At 39.9% G+C, this 23,961-nt stretch overlaps 1 protein-coding gene across 1 annotated transcript; it reads left to right on the top strand.

Moving 5' to 3' along the window:
• The first annotated feature begins 23,251 nt into the window (after positions 1-23,251).
• LOC138879722 (uncharacterized) lies at positions 23,252-23,743 on the top strand. Its single transcript, XM_070159358.1, has one exon. The coding sequence runs from the start codon at positions 23,252-23,254 to the stop codon at positions 23,741-23,743; it is 492 nt and encodes a 163-aa protein (XP_070015459.1).
• The last annotated feature ends 218 nt before the right edge of the window (positions 23,744-23,961 follow it).

Genomic DNA, 23,961 nt, shown 5'->3' with positions numbered 1-23,961 from the left:
GGAGGCTCAATTTCACGACCATTGCGTCTCTCCCTTAGCCTCAAAAAGGCCCTGAATATTTGGGGACGCAGCTCGAGGCTTCGACCTTGAAGGATCTTCACACTAGACCTCGATGCAGCATGAATCGGTGGTTGTCGAGGGTAAGCGAGAAGTTCCCTAGGCATGTGTTCCGAACTGGCGTCACCTGCAAGAATAGTACCAGTCTGCACCAGATTACTAGGTAGCTGTGCCAGCTATCTTACTTTGTAATAAATGCATTTGTACTATGTTGGGGTTCTCCCTGATATATAAAGGGAATCCTTGTCATTCTGTAGGGGGATCTAATACTCAATATTAAATACACAAGAACATTCTCTCTACTCTCTAACATATTCTCTTGATCTCATTACTTTCATTTATTACTTATATTCATTGTGTTCTATTTATTGTTCATCGTTTATTGCTTATAATTGAACATAAAGAGTCATCATCGTACCTCTCATAACTGTTAATCCTCCCCCGATCGCTCTAAGTCGGCCACCCAACTCGATCTCAAGGCCTCATATACGACAGCTCGAAGCCCATATTTCCAACCATTCGGTTTTGTTATTACATCGTTCTGTTAGCTATAATCTTGCCTCCTAATCTTGTACTTAGCATCCACTGCCTAACAACTAGCATAAAAATAGATCATGTATTTTTAGAACCACAAAATTAAATTTAATTGTTATTACCATTTTCACGGTAAATAGTAATCTCTTGGTTGATTGACTTTTTTGTACGCTTTATGGTGGGGGGATCTACTTTGACCAAAGCAGTGTCACATGATACTACTTGGTCGGAAAACTTTACTATATATAAATATATATAATTAAAATCCAACAGGAACAATGAGTATATATTTAAAAAACTGAGACCACTTGACATTAGCAGTGATGTAGCTCAACTGGTCGTGTGCTTCGATTTTCTTGAAGATGTCACTAGTTCGAATCTTTGTAGCTTCACTTTCGTTTTAAATTCTATGTGCCTCATCTAGAAATAAAAAATATGTCAGAGGTTTGAACCATTGGCCTTTTAAGCACTAATGTTACACTAAACCAATAGATCAAGAGTTAAATATACATATTTTATGAAACATTAAATTTTGTGACTTGTATTATAAGTTGTTCGGCTATTTTTTTCCTTCCAACTTTTTTCTCAGTATTGAAATTGATTAAGAACAATTTGCAGAATCGAATGAATGGTGGGTGTTTGTGTGATTACTTGGTGTTCTATATAAAAAAAGTGTTTCATATTATTTCTAATGAGGTTATGTTGAATACATTTCAAAAAATAAAAATTCATATCTAATAATATAATTGAGTTGTGTTTAATAAAAATAATTTGAATTATATTTTTTAATATATTATTATAGTGAATTTTTTTTATTATTTAGAATTTTCAACTTATGAAAAATTCTGTGTAGGCCACTGCCTGGTGGTGCGGCTATCTTGGATCTTTTCAAGGTATTAACCTTACTTTGAAATAATATGTTCTAATAATAATTATTATTTTGTTGTGCACCTAGATACAAGAGGGTATAGGGGAATGAATTGTGTCATGTCCAATTTCTGCGTGTTAAAAAACCTGATTTTTTAGGTTATATATTTCAGCAAAAAAATAAAATATAGTGCAAAAACTTAACGGCACAATAATTTACGTGAAAAACCTTCTTGTTGAGTTAAGACTACAACCTACCCGTGTGGGATTTTGATAAAAAAAACTTAATTAACTTCAAGAACAGTTTTAGATTACAACTCAATAATTAAAGCGATTATAAACTCTAGTATCTTATCCTCTACCATCCTCCCAATTACAGCAAACCTTCACAAATTATAAACCCTAGTCTATAACTCAAAAAATAAATTCTCTGAATTATTCACCTACGATTACACTTCTCATAAAGGTTACAATAAGGAACAATGACTTAAGACTTAAACAACTAAAGAACTAAATAACTTCTTCTATGTAGTAGGTTCTTCAGTTGAATAGTTTGAATGCTTGAAAGCACCTTCTTACTTGGTTGCTATTTGCCTTTGAACAATATGTAGTTTTATGCAAGAAATAGTAGTAAGCTTCCATAGCCGCAATGTGATATTTACATAAGCATGGGATGGGCTGCAAATAATCTCTTAGAGTTGCTCTTGTATTTTCTCTAAGACCTAAAATAATTTGGTCAGCCCATATAAGAAAAAGAAATCCTAAGAGGTTTTAGTTTCCTTCCTTAAAAAGATCACCTTCACATGTTGTTTACCCTCAAATTCGGATAACAATTAAACTTATATTGTGATTTTAAGGATACGGCGTCCAATACCAATTCATAAGCAAGAAAATAAATGAATAAATTAGAGAATAAAATAAATCAAACCAGTATGCTAGCCAAGTATCGACCTCGACTTGGGGTAGTCTCGAGGTGGGATAGTAAGAATAGTAAATGATAAAGCAACTCTGATGAATAGTAAGTGAAATAGCAGAAAAGTAACAAATGTATATATTCTTATTAGTCAATCATGATGCTTACAAATGAATAAGATCTTTCTTTATATAATAGAGGAGTCCTAAATAAGGTACACTTTTAGTTATAGTAAGAAACTATATTAACATCTAATTAACCGTCGTGGATTGATCCATTTCGATACTCATGCCATGATGCTTGACCAATCGCAGATATCTCGCCTTTTCCGTTATCAAACTATACTGATGTTACTCGGAGTCTGCCTCTCTCTGGCTGCGATTGACGTTGACCTCGATCTGAAAAGAGGCTTTGATTCCGGGTTCGACGTCCTAGCTCCTTGACGCGACGATCCCACCTCAACCAAAGAATGAAATCAGATAGCCCCGATTTCTACCATGTACAGATAGTCCTCACATTTTTGATAATAAAATGATAAAAATGGCTTGAGCCTCGATTTCTTGGAAACCCTGATAATGATGTCACCCCGTGATGTAAGCGATTGAGGTGACCGAAACGTCCTATCGGTACAGTTTTCCAAATCAGTAATGCTTGCCAGTGGACGGTCGGCAACTAGCGCCACCGAACCGTCGTCATAAATCTATAAATATAGGCTCTTTGGTTGAATCAAAGTTTTACTTTTACCTCCACCAAGTTTTCTAAGTCTCTTACTCTCTCTATCCCTTCTCTTTCACCACTTGTTGAGTCAGCTTTCTTAGTCTCAAGAATACCAAGTTTTACCTCTCTCCATTTCCTTCTACCTGAATCAATGGTGAAAACCTCCAAAACCTTCCCATAAAAGGAAAAGACCTCTTCATCACGGTCGACCGGTGATAAAATGTCGGTAGAGCCACGCATCGAAGAGTGCATTCTTGGGTCATGTGAACTTTCTTCTAATTTCAAAATTGAAAAACCATCTTTGGTCCCAGGCCGTTGTGAGCCCATGTCGAGATATGTATGCTCGATAATCGAAGGCAACCTCGAGCAGGTGAAAAAGGACTGCCACTAGGAAAATGCATTGGTGATGGTTCCTACCCCCGAGGAGGATATAACTACTTACGTGGAAGGGTTTCCAAGTGTTTACACTTACCCTTTTACGTTGGATCCCATTGATCCCGTTATTATTGACTTCTGCCGCCAGTACTGAATAACTCTTGGCCAGATACACCCTTCATTTTTTTGTATTGTCATCTTGCTCTGATTCTTCATGAGTAAGGTCGACGGGATGCCATTTACCCTCGACCACCTCATGAGATTGTATAGCCCCCGTCTCTATCGGGGCGGATTAATAAGGCTCCATCGCCGAACCACAAATGTGTTGTTCTCGAGCATAGATAAGGACAAGGATCGAGGATTGATGGGTCAGTTTGTCTGAGTGAGGACCTCCGACATAATCCTGGCCGAGAAAATGCAATTCCCAAGAGGAATGGAACATGAAGCGTAAGTAAACCCATCAATATCTCATGTCGATTGCTTTGTTTCTTTTATCTTCCTTTACCCCGAATCTTTTTTCACCCATGTCGTTTTTGTGATGTGGCGGTTCCTTGGGTGCCGGAGCAATCCCAGACCTCAAAAGTTGAGTTTGAAAGCTGGCTTCGACTTCCACACATGCTGAGCGCTCGTGGCATGATTTAGCAAGGGGCTGATGGGAGGCCAAGAATCATGGTAAGCTTATCCTGTACACTTTCAATGCCTTTTTCTCAAACTTTTCCTTTTATTTATACTTAAATCCCTTTTATACAGGCCTCGGGGATGTTGCTGAAATAAGGTAGGGCCCGCCTTGGGAAGAGGTGGTCCCCAAGCAGGCCAAGGACAAGAAAAGGAGAAGGGCCTCGCCTTCCGATACCCCGAAGCCTAAGAAGAGTAAGGCTCGCAAGTCGAAGGATGACTATGCTACTATGTCTACTATCGTAGACCATAAACTATGAGATGAAGAAGATTAGGGAGAAGATGTTGGTTGCGAGTTGGTGGCTCAAAAGAGGGGAAGCGTAGAACCTTCAAAAGCAGTTGAGCCAGTGATGACGGAGGAAGCTAATCCTCGGACCGAGGAAATCTCGGAAGGTGGTCCGATCAAAGTCCCTGAGTCATCGGGGGCCGAAGATATCTTCTACTGTGATGAACAACTGGCGAGTGTGCCCAAAGAGTCCGGTCCCGAGGCCCATAAAAAGGGAGAGAGCGCCCCAAGTGACTTTCTTGGGGCAATCAATATTGATGATTCGTCGCCCGGCCTCATATTTTCTGAAGGGCAATTTCGGAAGGGTCGGTCTTTGGAGACCCCCAATGTGGGAATGGTCCACAAAGGGGAAGACATATTCTGTGGTTGTCTTGCGGGGATCAATGATGTTTTCGACCTAGATGCGATGATCATTTTTGAGGAGGCCCAGCAACTCCTGAACCAAACAAATTTCATCCCCTGTTATTACATTTGCTTTTATTTCCTTCTGTCTGATTTCTTTCCTTTCTCCATAGGCTATGACGCTTCATCGAGAAGCGTTCACCAAATCCCAAGCTGAGCTGAACTGTTGTGAGGCCGATCTTAAAAGGCTCACAGAGGAGAGAGACGCCCTCAAACACCTCTATGTGCATAAAGAAGAAGAGATCAATGACCTCCAAGCTGAACTGGCAACAGCCCATAAGAAGTAGACCGTTCTTATCAAGCAGGTATTGTAAATTTTTGGGAGCTTGATATATCAATTTGATATTAGTGACTAACAATTAGATCCTGCAGGTTCAGCAGAAGTTCGAGAAAATTGAGCAGCTTCGTGAGGAGGCAGAGATAAAAGAGGCAGACACTTCGGTGTGGAAGCAGAACATGGATTGTCTTGCCTCGGAGAAAGATACCGCTCAGGCCCAACTATCTTCGGTTGAGCGTCAACTCCAAAGCAGGGAAGAGAGCTTGACTCGAGCCAAGAAAATTAAAGAGCTCGAGACTCGGCTAGCTGTTGAGCTTGCAAAGGCTGCATCTATAGCGAAAAAAAGCAAAGGCCGATGCGGAGTCGGTCGTGGCTGTCTACCAAGCTGACGCTAAAGCCACTAATGCTCGAGTGAAGGAAATTTCCGATGCCGCTCAGGTTCAATTATCCAACACTGCCGATCATGACAAATGTCACTCTCGGAGGGTGACACTCGATGAGGTTCATGCTCGTGGATTTGACCTCACGACCGATATTGAGAATACAAAAGTGCTGGAAGCCGAGGCCAAAGCTTTGATCTCCGATGTTGATGACTCCAGGAGTGTGAGCGGATCCGAGAGCGAAGAAGATGGAGATGAAGCTCCCGAGGAAGATTAGGCATTTAGAATTTTTTCCTTCTTTTTTGAAATTTTGTGTAAGGCCCTTGTCGGTCTATTGTACATATTTTTGTCCGTATATATAAAGAAATTTCTCTTTTGAATGCCTTCTCAAATTTTATCTTCGATCATGTTTCGTGCCTTGTAAAATTTTAGCACATTTTTATGCTTTAAATAATATGTTCGAGACATTGGTTTTAAATGACTTGATCGAAACCATAATAATACTGCTTTTATAGTCGGGTTCGAGTGAAACCTGAATTTGGAATAAAAGTACCTTTAGATTTGTTTTGAATGATAACAAAACTTGATCTGTAGTCGAGTAGGTTCTTATTCAAATTCGAGAGAATGGGACCCTTAGGTTCGAATTGAGTGAGATCATATTCTCGAACTCAAAGTGTGTTGCCCCTTAGGATCTTTGAATTGGACCGATATGGCCTCTAAAAGATGGCTATTTTTTTCCTCTTTTGGCTCAAAGATTTATTAATGTTTTCTTATGCCTTAGCATGTATATTTGTACCCAATGGATTTTTTCGAGGGTTTAGTGTTGATTGAAACCCCTTTGTTTTTTGTGCCTTAGCACAAGTTTGTATTTGAATAATTCGATACCTCTTAAGGTTTTGCGAGCGTTGATTTTATCGAAGCCCTTTGTGTTGATACACAATTTTTTCCTATATATTTTCTATACATATATCTACTTTCAAAACAACACGTATGCATATATAAGCATGAACAAGCTTTTTTACAATTTTTCTATAATTTTAAAGACTTTAAATTGATTTATTTCTTCCCTTTTTACTTATAAAATTTTCAATAATTATCCTTCAAATTATTGTTGCGGTAATTTAGCCATCTAAATTCTATATTTATGCTAAAATATTTCTTAAGTATTTTTAGTGCATTTTTTATAATTGAATTTGCATTTTTTAAGTTAATTTGCATATATTTTCAATATTAGCCATATTACTGCATAATTACATTTTTTAGGCATAAAATGATCTTCTATATTTTTAAAATGTTGAATAGCTATTTTAAATCATTTTAGTACACAAAATTATTTTTTTATAAATTATTTATTATTTATTATAAATTATATAGGGTTAAATTGGCTATTTAAAACTTAGCCAAATTGTATTTCAATTTTAGCCTCAATTCAACCCAATACCCCAGCCAAATGTTAGATTAAACCACCTGACCCAGGCCCTAAATATACCTACCCAACCCAGAACACATCAGATCATGGTCCTTGATCTGAAAGATCAACGCCCGGTATTTGTTCTTTCCTTTTTAATTCCAAACGCCCCTAACCCTAATCACTTTTCTACATTCGCCGCCCTAAAATCATCTCTACTCTCAAAATACTCTCAACCTAACCCTAATCTTCAACCATCAACCTCTCATCTCCGGCCATCTCTGGGGACCTCTCATCGTCTCTTAAGCCTCCAATGGCTTCTCTCATGCCACACTTGCCTTTTCTAAAGTCTTTAGGGCCCAATGCCATGCCGACTTGCATCTAGGGTTCATCTTCTGCCTGTTGTTGGCTATTCCAGTGTGATTTTAAGCAAAATCATTCTTTATTTGCTACGATCCTTGGGTTTCTAGATAAGTTTCTTCATCTCTATATGGGTTCTTTCGAAACCCTAATTTATTTTCTATACCTCCGACGATTTGAGTTTGTTTCTTGAATGTTTTACACTGTCCTTGAGGTTCTTTACAAAAATCGTATGATTTCAAGTGTTTTTCATCTTCTTCTAAAATAGGGTTTTCGGAACTTCTTTTTAAAAACCTTGTTTCACTGATTCTTTGTGTTTAAACTTCTATTTCTCACATATCTTTACTGATTCTATGAGTTTACTACATCTTTAACTCGTCTATGTTGAAAGCCCTAATTTTTAAGGTCCTTCATTTGGTTCTGTGTATCAACATGACTGACCGGTTCTTGTTTTTGGGTTTCTGTGATTTCTCGTGACTATCTTTCCTTGATATGATTCTACTAAGTTTCTTAGCCTAACTTACATTAATTCTATATGCTTGTGCTCATCTTGACTGTTCAAGACTTGCCTCTTTCTCATTGAATCAGTATTGTTTAACTTCTGCTTGCTAGAGTTGTATGTCGACTCTTGACTATCCATGTCTTACTTTATTTATATGCTAAATGCTAACTCTGTTCACAACTCTCTCTTTGACTGATTCTGAATTCCCTGTTTCATGGTTTGATTTGAAAACTTTCCTTTAAACTTTCGATTCTTTCTGTTTAAAATTGGTTTATTTGCTTATTCATGGAAACCTATGTTATTTTCCTTAAGTCAGTGTTATTTCGAGTCCTTGATTCATTGATTTGCTATGGTAATACCTATATGTTGATTCTCGATTATTTCCATATTTTACAACCTTATTTAGTTTTCTTACCTTATTTGATTAACCGTATTATTTACTGATTCTTCACTAATTATTTCCTTAATTGACCCTTGCGTATTTACCCCTAATTGTCTACTCTGTACCTAAGTCTTACTTGATTTTCTTTCCTTAAATATGTCCTGCTCTTTATCGTTGGTTAATTACCCCTTAATTAAGGGAACACTTATTGATATTGTGCCTAACTGATTTTGTGGCTTCTTTAATTGTTAAAGATTGATTTCCTTTACCTTATTTTACTCTGCTCTCAACTACTATATATACTCTCCTCTATTCTCACTTCCACACATAGACATTAGTTCAATAACTCTCTCTTACACTTAAAAGCTCTCTCCTATTTCTTGTTACTTGTTACTTTTACTGAACTAGCCGGCTGTAAGCCAAGGCTAGTTATTGCACTACACCTGCTCTATACTCTGTGTTTGCGCTCCTTAACTGGTATGTCCTAATTCAATTTTAAGTCCAAAACCCTATATGTTCCATTATTGCTTTAGTTCATTGATTTCCAGTCTTGTTCCTGCTTGCTATTTGGTTGTTCAACGTGTAACTAGCATGTCTAAATCATTGTTTCACCTAGCATGCCTAAACTTCACTACTTAATCACTAGCATGTATGAATTTTGTCCTGTTTAACTTGTAATTAGTATGTCTAAGGATCTGCCTATTGCTTTATCTAGCATGCCTCAACCTAAGTTGTCCTATGTATGCCAGCATGTTTTAATCAATCTATTTACTTAGACTTTGGTTTAATCTGTTTTGCTAAGTTGTCTAATATCTCTAAGTAACTGTTTCTATGTTTAATTTGTCCAGTGTAGTATGTTTCCACATAGTTGTTTTGTGATTCATGCTCTATGTCTCTACTTCCAAGTTGTATGACTAATTCCTTAATCCTAAAAAAACTCTAGAAACGCTTTTGTGCTCCTGTTGTTATGTGTTTCACTATGACATTGATGTGTTTTATATGTCCCCAATTCCCACTACGCCTGTGTGAATTCTGTTGTTAAGTGATGCTGGACCAGTTTGTTCTATAGCCAGCCTGTTTGCTTGCTGATTTTTTGTAAAAATGTTTACATTATTTTCAAACTATTTTACTACTGCTCAGTCCTTATTTCAGAAAACTTCTTTACTTATTGAATCAATCCAATACTATTTTCTTGTCAAAACCTTTTCAAAACTATGTTAAGCACTCTCACTTTACTCCTAAGTCCATAGGTTCTGCCCCCTCCAGTGTGTGTACTGCCTTGGATCCTTCTAAGATCCCTCTGAACTCTGGCACACTGAGGCTGGCCCTTCCACACTGCACTTACTCAATCCATGTTATGGAAAGTCTAGGTGTGAGCACTGTCCGGGATCCTTGAGATCATTAGGGAACTCTGTCGCACCTAGACAATGATATTGTTTATGGAATTTGGCATTTTAGGCAATTGGAGGCTTGGGAAAATCATTTGGGCCTGTGTCAGGCTCCCTATAGTGTAACTTCTTCTTTTCTTTTATCTATTTATGTAATTTATTCATCTAGTTTTTAATAATTATTTATAAACAAATATAGGGGTGATTAGTGAAAAGGGGTGGGTAGTTACATATTTGTGGGGTAATATGGGTAGAAACCATGCCTATAGGATTTTATACTTGCTATGTCTGCTTTACCATGATAGAAACCATGCCTATAGGATCATATTAATATACTTGTTATGTTTGCCTTACCATGCTAGAAATCATGCCTATAGGGTTTAAGTGGTTCCAACAATAAAAATCATGTCTATAGGTTTAAAAAAATCAACTTCATAAGTAGATACGATGCTTATAGAATGTGATCAAGTTCAGTTTCTGTTACAACGGGTATTTATATTTGTTTTCATTAGATATCATGCCTATAAGGTTCTAACATCAGTTCTTAACAAGTAGATACCATGCCTATGGGAATTAAAAATAAGAAATTCTGCCTATTGAATAAAAATTAATAAGTTAGTCAATTCACGTTAGTTTACTTCGAAACTGGCCTAATCAATGGTTTGTTTTCCTTAAATGAATTCTTTCAAATACTGCCTTCACTGTCACTAGATAGCATACCTATAGGAATTCAAGAGTTCGTTTTAAAAACTGATTCACTACTTTACTATATCAACGTAGTTATCATGATCTTAGGACATCACTGTTCTGCATTTAGGAAAGACTATAGGATGATTTTTAAATTCTACAACTCTAAAACTGTTTTTGCTACTTATAGTTGTTCAGATTTAACAGGCTTAAAATCAGTACGCAAACTGATAGGGCCATTACTTCTGAGTTTATAAAATAAACTGTCTATCTTCTATGTTTTGGTATTCACTTAGACACCATGCCTTAGGATTCTGTTTAATAATATTACACTTATTTGTGTTTGAGTCGTGTTGTTACATGCCTTATTTGTGGAGGTAAAATTGAGCCTCTTATTTGCTCCTTTCTGCTTTTATTCGCTAAGAGTCCTATGTGTTCTTACTTGTTGCCTTAATATTTTCTTCTTTAAACCTTAGGGGTCTGTCTAGTACTACCTATAGGTAGAGGTCCTAATATCCTCCAGGACCATTAAGAAGGGACGGGTAATAGTACGCATAGGGATCATTAAATAACACTCGCTTCAACAACCACTAAAGGGTGGGAATGGGTAGATATGGATATGATGACTACGCGTTAATGCCACATGTAGCCCCTATTTGAGGAGTGTTTACCTGGCATTGCGTGGGGTGATCCTATAGGCTAACCAACCTAGGACCCCTTTTTTCCCAAATTCTCTTTGCTTAAAACTTTACTTTCTTTTTTATGCACACAACTTGTTCAGATTCTGTGTCTTATTATTTGAGTCATAAATGCTTTATTTGCAATTATTTGTTTCAACTACTTATCTGTTAAAGGACTAATTCATAAATATAAGTTCGGTCAAGACCCACAGTTGTGAACCAAGAGGGGTGCCTAACACCTTCCCCTCAAGATTATTTCGATCCCTTACCCTAAATCTCTGGTAACGCAAACCAATTCAAGAGTTAATCACTCTACGTGACCTAACGCACCATAATTCGTTAGGTGGCGACTCTTCAAAATACCCAATTCCCAAAAGAAAATGAGTTATTACCTCCCACAAATGTCGAAACCCGGACCTTTTCTTCCCCGTAAAAAAAGGAAGGGAAAAAGGGGGCGTGACAGCATAGAGACTCTGCTGGGGATATTTTTAGGCTCTTACCATAACGAACTTATTTTTATGAATTATTCCCAAGCATGCTTTATCCCATACCCTTTCCCCTTGTTTCAATTTAACTGCATGTTTTCATTTAAGCATTTATGATTCTTTATCCTTGAAAACGACTTGTCTTTTTTGTTTCTTTGTTCCTATAACTGTCTTTCAATTATTTAAATACCGTGTTTATTTTTTCTACGTGCAAATACTTGACTACATGTTATTAATTGCTGCATAAATCATGCTCCATATCATATTTCACTCGTGTGAATCAAATCCTGTAGCAATGCTTAAATGAGTGGTTGCGTTCTTCCTATTTATTACCCTTAAATTTGAAAAGGTTTATTTGCGGTAAAACTAGTCGATCAGTGGAGCAGTCGACGATTCCATGCCTTCCCCCTCAAGTTGTCCGCTTGAGGGTACCAGTCTAAAACCCCATAGTAGCCTTACTCTGGTCAAAATTGTGCATGCATCATGGTCAACCTAGTCGAATCAATATGATGTCCACATAATGATCCTTTAAGATAAGCCTTATCCAAAGTCCATCAGGTTTTCCATAATCCCAACGGACACAACCACATTCTGTGCATTAATTTGGAGAACTAAATGTCGATATGCTGATCGCAAATGTATAAATAGTCGAGTCTAGTGGGGGTAAGGCCTAACCATTTTGTTTTGTAGAAAATGAGGCACGAGGTCCCTAGATTCGGTATGGTTAGCAACATCCCACCATTGCTGCTAGAATGGTGGGAGGACCTTTCCTCAAGTGACAAAAAACATGTGAGAAAGTACCTAGGTAACTTGCCTTCCTTGCTAGATATTGAGCCAAACAACAAGTTGATCGAGGCTGCCATTTTATTCTGGGATAGTGAAAGGGCTGTGTTTCGTTTCGGCGACAAAGAAATGACACTACTTCTAGAAGAAATTTGAGGGCTTGCGGGATTGACTTGGGATAGTCCCGGGTTATTGGTACCAGAAAACCGTACTGGCAGGGGATTTTTAAAGATGATGGGGCTGAAGAAGAATGTCGACCTAGTGTGCTTGAAGGAATCTTGCATACCTTTCGAATACATGTATGAGAGGTATGGCTATAGCAAGTCTTTCCGTACCTACCATGATGAGGTCTCTCTCACTTCTCCAGGTCACATCTACCGCATAGTGTTCGTATTCATTGTATGCTTCTTAGGCATGATAGTGTTCCCAATGAAAAAGGGAAGAATCCACACTAGGTTGGCCATGATCGCCAAGAATTTGATGGAAGGGATTAATGGACAGACATATACCATAGTCCCCATGATCATAGCCGACATCTACAGGGCTCTGGAGCGCTGTCAAAGAAGGATCAAGCATTTTGAGGGTTGTAACTTGTAGTTGCAGTTATGTTTGTTGGAGCATTTCCAAAAGGGTCACTATCGCCAAGAATTTCTGCGAAGGGCTTGGAACGACCATATTGCCTTCCATCACCCCAAGCGGATGGCTTACATTCCAGACAGATTTGCTCATCCAAATAGTGCCAAAGAATGGGTAGAGTTCTTCGACAATCTGATCGAGGAAAGGTGCAATAAATGTTTGAATGGTTTCCAATAGACGAATTCATCATCAGAACTAGGGATACTCCGCACTTGGTGCTGATCGGGTTGAGAGGGATATACCTATATGTCCCTATACAAGTCATGAGGCAAGCAGGAAGGAAATAGGTTGTACCAAGGGTTGTCAAGATGAGTCATTTTAGGGTAGACTTTAAAGACGACGACGTCCCTTACAAGTGTCAAGCTCAGCACATGTGGCACTGTAAAATATTGTGGAGAAGAACACCATTGAGCCAGACATGTATCATGCAGGGTGCAATCCTTTCTACCCGGCATGGTTAGAGGACAATCTGAAAGGAATAGTGACACCAGGGGCCGGTCGAGGGAATAGAATCATAGATGAAGAAGTTGAAGCTCAAGTCAAATACAACAGGCTGCGCAAGAGGGTCTACGACTCTGAGAATGAGCACCGGGAAATACATGAGAGGAATGTGAGGTTGATCAAGGAATGGAAAGAAATGGCAGTCACTTCCAATAGGAAACTAGAATATCTGGAGTGAAGAATAGTAGAGCTGGAAGGTAAAGTCATAAAGAGGATTGAAAATTGCTAGAACACTGAAGGAGCTGAAGGAGGACATCTGGCCAGAGCCTACTTACTGTTGGGGCTGCGTGAGCTGGGGGATCTATATGATGGAGTCAGGAAGATAAAATCTGGGCAAGGTCCTTCTGGGACCAAATAGGCTAGATTTATTTGCTTTCCTAAAATGCAATAAGGCCAAATGCCAACAGTGACTTATTTTCTTATCTTAGTGTCGTTTTGGGATTCGCTTATTTTTATATTATGAAATGAAGCATTTATTGGCATTAAAAAGTTTTCCAAATTTATTTGTCGTTAGGCCTACCTCAGGCACAACGAGGTTCCCAAAGTAGGACACGAATTTACATTTCCGCAATATGTGTTTAAATACTGCAAACATTTCAAAATTCTCATTGACTTGTTACCTTTTTGTTTTTCCTTATTTTTATTATTCTCATCCCCTTAGGTAGGTTCACTCATACTGCCCTCATCAGCGTATCATACCAGATCTAGAAGCCCTCCACCACCTCCTCCTCCAAGAAACAGAAAGGGTATAGGAAAAGCAAAAATGGACGACTTAAGTGGTATCCGAAAGGAGAATATTGAGAACGTAGAGACCTAAAATGGCCGTAGTACTCCGGCCCCAAATGATCTAGTCTTGAGACTGGAACAAAAGATACTGGAACTACAAGGAGAACTTGAGAAGGTTCGCAACTTGGCAAACCTGTCACTCACCTTAAATGTCCCCGACATCCACCAACAAAACACAAAGAACCTAGAACCTCCTCAGAACACACAAAACCAAAATCCTCCTGCACCAAATCAATACGCAACTCCACCCCAAAATCTCAATCCACTACCAACTCCGTCACAACATCACCATCAACCAATTCAGTACCCACCAACCACCACTTACCACACTCCCCAAAACATACCACAACCCATTCTCAATCCCCAAAACTCCACCAATGACCATCGTTACACCCAAATCCCTGGCACCCATAAAAGCAACCCTATATATGTGGAAACTGTACCTCACTCTACCCAACCAATCTCCTATACACCAGAATCCTCCGAGAAGGACCTGCTCATTAAAAACATGGTTGAAGAACTCAATAAGTTAACAAGTCGAGTTCAAGGTGTTGAAGGCGATAGAGGAATAGAAGGTTTAAACTATGAAGATCTGTGCATACAGCCAGATGTGGAATTGCCTGAGGGGTACAAACCTCCCAACTTCAAGATGTTCGACGGCACAAGTGATCCCAGGGCTTATCTAAGGACCTATTGTAATAAGCTTGTCGGGGTCGGGAAAGCTGAAAAGATCTGGATGAAGCTCTTTATGAGGAGTCTTACTGGGGATGCTTTGTCTTGGTATATCAGCCAAGATCCCAAGAAATGGTCCAATTGGGTAAGTATGGCGTCGGATTTCATGGACCAGTTTAGGTTCAACACAAAGAATGCACCAGATGTTTTCTACATTCAAAATCTTAAGAAGAAACCTACTGAGACTTTCCGTGAGTATGCTACTCGTTGGAGGTTGGAAGCGGCCAAAGTTAGGCCATCTTTGGACGAAGAACAGATGAATAAATTCCTCATCAGAGCACAGGATTTGCAATATTATGAGAGTTTGATGGTTATCGAAAATCACAAATTCTCTAACATCATCAAACTTGGAGAAAGAATCGAAGAAGGAATCAAGAGTGGGATGGTAACGAACTTCGAGACACTACAAGCCACAAATAAAACATTACAATAAGGTGGCATATCAAAGAAGAGAGATGTTGAGAAGTAATGGTGGCCTAGGGCCCAAAATCTCCACTTATCTATCAAACACATCCTCCCATATATCAAGCACCTCCATCCATATACCAAGCATCACCGCCTACATATCAACCCGCATCTCCCAGATACTCTCAAACAGCTACTGCCCATCACACCTATAAATCCCAACCATCCCTTTTCCAATCACCTCCAACTCGCCAGAACTTTCCAAGACCAAGACCTAACTTCCTCCGCAAGCCACCCAGACAATACACCGCCATTGCTGAGCCCATCGACCAATTATATGGAAGGTTGAAAGTCGTGGGTTACATCACTCTTGTTCCCGCTGTGGCATTAGAAAACCCATCCCAATGGGTCAATCCGAACAAAACTTGTGCATACCATTCCGGTATAAAAGGGCACACCATTGCTGAGTGCCGAACATTGAAGGACAAGATCCAGACGCAAAATGACAACAAGGTCATACAGGCGAAGGAAGCTGCACCTAATGTCCGCAACAATCCCTCCTTGATTACAGAGGTGATAATGTACATGTGATAGAGACAAATGAAGAATGGGACCCTGAGGGTCGATTGGGCTTATTCGAGAAGGCGATGACTTTAAAGTTGCAGTCACACTTACTCCTATTGTGGTACAGACTCAGGCACCAATCGAGGTTGAGGTAACTGCATCAGTTCCATTCGAGGTGGAGGTGGCTCCACCTGTAACCACCCCCGCTCCATTTGAAGTAGAAGTGGTCATACTTTTTATCGTGACAATATCAACCACACCCCCATTCAACTCAAAAGCAATACCATGGAATTATGTTGTCGAGGCTCAACGAAAAGGGAAGGCCAAGGTAGAGGAATCTCACACCGCACAAGGAATGACTAGAACTGGAAGAGTCTATACACCGAAACATTTGGGAGGATCAAGTAAGGATGCCTCTACTAGGCAGTCTATCATTGAGACCGGGCCAAATGACCTGTGGAGGAAAGTACAGGCAAAGAAGTATTTTGTTGTTGACCATCTGAACAAAGTCCATGCTCAGATATCTATCCTGTCACTGTTGCAGAATTCAGAGGCACACAAGAACGCTTTGATGAAAGTGTTGAGCAAGGCTTACGTACCCAATAACATTATCGGCGAAGAAACTGCCAACATGGTTGGGCAAGTACTAGAAAGTCATAAGATCATCTTCCACGAAGATGAGCTACCACCTGAGAGGCTGAATCATAATCAGGCATTGCACATTGTAGTGCAATTTGAAGACAAATTCATTTCCAAGGTTTTGGTTGATGGAGGTTCAAGCCTAAATATTTGTCCATTGGACACTCTGAAAAGGTTGGACAAAGGTTTTCATGAAATAGAGGTAGGAAGCATGAACGTGAAAGCTTTTGATGGGTCCCAAAGGGCCACGATCGGGGAAATCAAACTTTGCTTGCAAATGGGGACAACTTGGTTCGACGTCAAATTTTAGGTACTCGACATACCAGCCTCATATAACCTTCTGTTGGGACGACTATGAATCCATGCCACTGGAGCCGTGCCTTCCACACTACATCAAGTCGTGAAGTTTGAATGGAACCGCAAGAGGTAATCATTCATGGAGATGGAAGTAACCCCATCTATACTAGTCAAACCATCCCTATCATTGGGCATAGAAGAAGGCTAGGAGGGGAAACCTATCATCACATTGAACGGGTCAATGCCATCGACAAGGATAAATGGTGGAGCAGTAAAATAGAAAGCATATTGGCCTGGTCTGGATATGAACCCGACAAAGGATTGGGAAAGAACCTCCAAGGTATCACCAAGCCAATACAACTAAAAAATCATGGTACCACCTTTGGGCTCGGATACTAGTACACATGGCAAGAGTACAGGGATTGGTCGCCTCCATGGCATGGACCGTATTATCCTCTTGAACAGCCAGTGCCACATTTGGAACAAGCTTTTCACTAGGCTGATATGATATGGGGGACTACAGAAGAAGAAGCACTAGCTGAGTTGAAGAATTTGTTCTTGGAGGATGAATATATGGATTGCAATGCTATAATTGAGGAGGAGGAAGAAGAAGGCCTCACCATTTAGACCATGAAAAAGGAAGTTGTTCTCAAAAACTGGACCGCCACACCATCCCGAGCCCGCCGAGTCCCTAGGTAGCGTGGCAAAATTTACTTCTATAGCCATTCTAGGCATTTACAATTTCCCGTAATTTTGTTTTAAGCTTTACTTGTTTCAAAATAAATGCTCGATTCATCGAGCCGTACTTTGTCTGGACGATTTTTCAGTTTAAATCAAATGCATTTGCTCTTTATTATTCACTACTATTTTACATTTTTCCTTTCTACAGCGTTATTATTACTTTTCCTGATGAACCAGTGACTGTGACATGTAATGAGGCAACGCAACATGAGAATAGTTATTCAGAGGAAGAAGATGAGATACTTGAGGAAATTGTCAAGGAGGTTGAAAACTTTGAGAACAAGCCTAAGTCCAATCTGGACGATGCTAAGGCAGTAAATTTGGGAAACACTGAAACCGTCAAGGAGACTCGCATCAGCATTTACTTGTCACCAACGGAGAAGGAAGAGTACATTCGGTTCCTAAAAGAGTATAAGGATATTTTTTCATGATCATATGATGACATGACCGGCATGAGCACGTCCATAGTGGCTCACAAGCTACCTATTAATCCCATGTGTCAACTAGTCAAGCTCAAACTTAGAAAGTTCAAACCAGACATGAGTCTGAAAACTAAGGAGGAAGTTATCAAGTAGATCAAAGCCAAAGTTATCGGGGTGGTTGAGTACCCAACTAGGTTAGCTAACATTGTGCTAGTTCCGAAGAAGGATGGGAAGGTCAGTGTCACGACCCCGGTTCACCCTCCGTTAACCATCATGATGGCACCTAGTCTCTACGACTAGGTAAGCCTACAATGCAGAAAAATAAACCAATTTGAGGAAGAAATAATTAAAACCCGATATAGTGAAATAAAACAGTGTTTAAAAGTGCTGTCTGGCATACACAATATCAACTCTCGAAACTACTAACATTTCCCAAAACCTGGAATCTCATGATCACAATCCTTTGAATGTCTACAAGCATCTAACACCAGAATGTCTAACAAAGAAAGGAAAGTACAGAAGGGCTAATACAAAAGGGAGAGTAGAAAGGGACTCTTCGGTCTACGGATGCGACAGATATACCTTGGAGTCTCTACAAGCGCCTTGTCTCAAGCGTGATAAGTATAAGTGGAAGTACCTCGATCTGCACATGAAAAACATGCACAGAATAAGCATGAGTACATCACAGCGGTACTCAGTAAGTGCCAAGCCCAACTTTGGTCGGGTAGTGACGAGGAAGGTCAGGGCCCTACTAAAGTTAAATAAAATATAAGGTTCAACAATGTAGAACAAAACAGTATAAGTAAGTACAATAGTAAAAGTAACACATTATATAAAGGACAGCAACAACTACTACAGAGGCAAAGTAAACACAGAAAGAAATACAGCTCAGCACAAAGATAATATCCAGGGATATCCCAGGATATCGTCCTGTAGTCCCAAATGTAAATATCCAGTGGATCTCCCGGGATACAGTCCCGTAGTCCAACTCATAGTGCGAGGGCATCTCCCGGAATACCGATCCGTAGTCCCAAATGTAAATACTCAGTACAGGGTCTACCGAATGCAGTCTCGTAGTTCCAATGTAAATATACAGGGGATCTCCTGGAATACCATTCTGTAGTCCCAAAGTAAACATATAGGGGGATCTCTCGGGATACCGTCTCGTAGTCCCAAAGTAAACACACATCAACAACAAGAAGAATACACAGTGCAATTCAAGTTCCATATCAAGGTAAAACAGGTATTTTTAATCTAGCATGCTGCACGAAATCCAAAAAAGGCAGTTTGAGCAAGTAAGGCAATTAAGTCAATTAGAAATGCTTTCCTAAGCTAACAACAGGCTTAAATTGTAAGTAGTATAAACAGGAAAAGAAATGTACTAGTAATTACTTAATGAAAACCGGATTTTCAACAATTAGCACAAGTACGCACTCGTCACCTCACATACAAGGCATTTCAATTATCAATAATACCAAATCCTAAAGGGAAGGTCCCCCACACAAGGTTAGGCAAGCCACTTACCCTGAACCAGCTCAAAATCAACCTGAAACTAGTGTTCGTGCCACGAGTACTCGACTCTAAATAGCCTAAATCTATTCAATTCAATTGCATAATGTACATAACACTTCAAGTAACTAATTCTACAAATAAATTCTAAGCTAATACGCAAAATTAGGTAAAATGACCAAAATGCCTCCAGGCCCACATCTCGGAATTGAGTAAAACTTTCATTTTCAGAATCCTCATACTCTCACAAGTCTATACATAACAAGAACACCGAAATCGGAGCTCAATTGACCCCTCAAATACCCATTTTAAGGTCTCTTAATCTCAAGCCCTAATTACCCATTTTGCATTGATTTTTCCCTAATTTTTCACCACTAATTAGACGTTTAATCACATATAAACGAGTTATGAAGTCAAAAATGTTACCTCCAATTGATTCCCCTTTGGTTTCCTCAAAAATCTCCCTCAAAAGCTTCAATCCCATTCAAAAATGGTGGAAAAATGAAGAAGGGCCGCCGATTGGCTATTTAAATATTGCCCAATTATTCCTTATTCATGAACGTGGCCACTACCTCGCGTTCGCGAAGCACAAAATCACCGACCAATTCAACTCCTCTTTCGCGAACGCAAAGTACAAAGCTCCTGGGATCTCAGCTGCCCCAAATACTCTACGCGAACACGGAACCTGACTCGAATTTGCGATGCAAACTATGCCATATCCTACACGAACACGGGAGAAGCGTCGCAAACGTGAAGGGCAAATTCTGTGCAACATAGAACTGAAGAAATCTGCAACTTTCAAAATAAGAATTTGGTCCATTTAACCACCCGAAACTCACCGGAGGCCTTTGGGACCGCAACCAAACATGCCAACATATCCCATAAGTTCATTCAAACTTGTTCCAACCTTCGGAACACTCGAAACAACATAAAACCTCATTTTACATCGGATTCAAGCCTAAGAATTCCAAAAACTCTCAAATTATGCTTTCAATCAAAATATCTATCAAACCTCGTCCGAATGACCTGAAATTTTGCACACACGTCACATCAAACATTACAGAGCTACTCAAACTTCTGGAATTCCATTCCGATCTTCGGATCAAAATCTCACTATCGAGCCGGAAATTTCAAAAATTCAACTTTCGGCATTTCAAGCCTAAATTAGCTACAGAGCTCCAAAATACAATTCGAACACGCCCCTAAGCCCGAAATCATCCAACGGAGCTAACGGAACCAACAGAATCCCATTCCGATGCCGTCTTCATACTGCTTCGACTACGATCCAATTTCTAAAACTTAAACTCTCATTTAGTGACTAAGTGTCCCAAAACTCTCTGAAACTCAAAACCAAACATCCCGGCAAATCAAAATAGCAGAAATAAACACGAGGAAAGTAGTTAAAAGGAGATTGGGATTAATTCTTAAAACGACCGGCTGGGTCGTTATAGTCAGAGTATGTGTTGACTATCGGGATTTAAACAGAACAAGTCCCAAGAATGACTTCTCATTGCCAAATATACACATCCTGATCGATAATTGTGCCAAGCATGAACTCCAATCCTTTGTAGATTGCTTCGTGGATTATCACCAGATTTGGATGGATGAAGAAGATGCAGAGAAGACAGCTTTCATCACACCGTGGGGTATGTACTGTTACAAGGTGATGCCATTCGGTCTGAAGAATGTTGGGGCAACTTACATGAAAGCCATGACAACCATCTTCCATGATATGATACATAAGGAAATAGAGGTGTATGTGGACGACGTCATTATCAAATCCAAGAGGCCGCAGATCACATAGAGGACCTGAGAAAGTTCTTTAACAGGCTAAGGATGTACAAGTTGAAATCGAACCCCACAAAGTGTGCATTCGGGGTTCCTGCAGGAAAATATTGAGATTCACCGTCAGTCATCGAGGGATCGAGCTGGATCCGTCTAAAGTCAAGTCTATTCAGGAGTTACCACCACCTAAGAGCAAAAAGAACGTGATGAGCTTGCTAGGACGTCTCAACTACATCAGTCGCTTGATATCCCAATCCGCAGTCATATGTGAACCCATCTTCAAGATGCTAAGGAAGGATGCCGAAATAAGCTGGACCGAGGATTGTCAGAAAGCTTTTGACAAGATAAAAGAGTACATGTCCACACCACCAGTTTTAGTCCCGCCAGAACCAGGACGACCTTTGCTACTCTATATATCTGTATTAGATGGAGCCTTTGGATGTGTTTTGGGACAACATGACGAGACATAAAGGAAGGAGCAAACCATATACTACATGAGTAAAAAGTTCACACCTTACAAAGCACGGTACTCTCTGCTAGAACGCATCTGCTGTGCTCGGACATGGACAGCTCAGAAATTGAGACACTACTTCTGCGCCTATACTACATACCTCATATCCAAAATGGATCCTCCGAAGTACAAATTTCAGAAACCCATGCCTACTGGAAAGTTTGCTAAATGGCAGATACTATTAAGTGAGTTCAATATCTTCTATGTAACTCAAAAGGTGGTCAAGGGACAAGCATTGGCACACCATCTTGCTGAAAATCCGGTATGAGGAGCATACGAGCCATTGAAAACATATTTCCCTGATGAAGAACTGTCATTCGTAGGGGAAGACATTACCGAAGCATATGACGGTTGGAGGATGTTCTTTGATGGAGCTGCAAATTTCGAAGGAGTAGGCATTGGAGCAGTTTTGATATCAGAAATGGGTCAGCATTATCCGATGTCTGCTAAACTCAGATTTCCTTGCACCAACAATATGGCAGAGTATGAAGCCTGCATACTAGGACTCAACATGGCAGTCGACATGAACATTCAGGAGTTGTTGGTGATCGGCGATTCAGATTTGTTTGTGCACCAAGTACAAGGAGAATGGGCCGATAAGAATTCCAAGATATTGCCATATCTGCACCATGTGCAGTAATTGAGAAAGAGGTTCACGAAGATAGAATTTCGACATGTGCCCAAAATTTAGAATGAGTTTGTCGACGCATTGGCCACTTTGTCATCTATGATACAACATCCAGATAAGAATTATATTGATCCTATTCCGGTGAAAATCCATTCAGCCGGCATATTGTGCTAATGTTGAAGAAGAAACGGATGGAAAGCCTTGGTTCCATGACATCAAGGAGTACTTATCGGAAGGAGAATACCCCTAGCATGCAAATCACATTAAGAAACACACACTTCGGAGATTGTCAAATCATTTCTTCCACAGCGGGGAGAACTTGTACAGAAGAAGTCCTGATTTGGGTTTACTAAGGGGTGTCGACGCAAAGGAAGCTTCTAAGCTACTTGAGGATGTGCATGCTGGGACCTGTGGCCCGCACATGAATGGTTTCGTCTTGGCTAAGAAGATACTTAGGGCCGGTTACTTTTGGATGACCATGGGAACATATTGCATCCAGTATGTCCGCAAGTGCTTACAATGCCAGGTCCATGCCGATATGATAAAAGTGCCGCAAAACGAGCTCAATGCAACAAGCTCACCTTAGCCATTCGCCGCCTGGGGAATGGATGTTATTGGTCTGATTGAGCCCGCTGCTTCAAACGGATATAGGTTTATTTTGGTTTCCATTGATTACTTCACAAAATGGGTAGAGGCTACATCTTACAAAGTTGTAACCAAGAAAGTCGTCGCATATTTTGTCAAGGATCGAATTGTTTGCCGATTCGGAGTCCCCGAGTCCATTGTTACTGATAATGCCGCCAATCTCAACAGTGATATGATGAAAGTTATATGTAAAGCTTTCAAAATCAAGCACAAGAATTCCACAACCTATAGACCTCAGATGAATGGAGTCGTATAAGCCGCCAACAAAAACATCAAGAATATACTAAGGAAAATGGTAGAAACCCACAAACAATGGCATGAGAAGTTACCTTTTGCTTTATTGGGAAACCGCACTACGATCCGCACATCGACCGAGGCAACTCCATACATGCTGGTTTATGGTACTGAGGCTATCATCTTAGCCGAAGTAGAGATTCCTTCTTTGAGAGTCATACAGAAAGCTGAACTCGGTGATGCAGAGTGGATAAGGAGTCGCTATGAACAATTGTCCCTCATCGATGGAAAGAGGATGAACGCAGTGTGTCACGGCCAATTTTATCATAATAAAATTTTTAGAGCTTTCAACAAAAGGGTAAAACCCAAAAGGTTCGCACCAGGGCAGCTAGTATTGAAGAATCAAGATGAAGCCAAAGGGAAATTCTCTCCCAACTGGAAAACTCCGTACATGGTTCATAGGGTACTGATAGGAGGAGCACTCATACTGGCAGAAATAGATGGAGAAATCTGGCCAAAACCAATCAATTCAGACACAGTCAAGAGATAATATGCTTAGAGTATTTACATTTTTTCTGTTGATGTAATTGAACTATGCTTGACCTGATTCCCGTTTAAGCGGGGATACATAGGCAGCCTTATGGGTTCGGTCATATCATAATAAAATTCCCATTTACCCCAAGCTTATAAACTGGGCGAAATTTTGAGGAGGACCCTCAAACTTATGGAGCAAGTCCAGGCAACGACATCGCATGCCAGAAAGTCAGT

Source organism: Nicotiana sylvestris, chromosome 10 (assembly GCF_000393655.2).
Source record: "Nicotiana sylvestris chromosome 10, ASM39365v2, whole genome shotgun sequence".
Classification (NCBI taxonomy): domain Eukaryota; kingdom Viridiplantae; phylum Streptophyta; class Magnoliopsida; order Solanales; family Solanaceae; genus Nicotiana; species Nicotiana sylvestris.
This window is presented reverse-complemented; position numbering and strand designations above follow the sequence as displayed.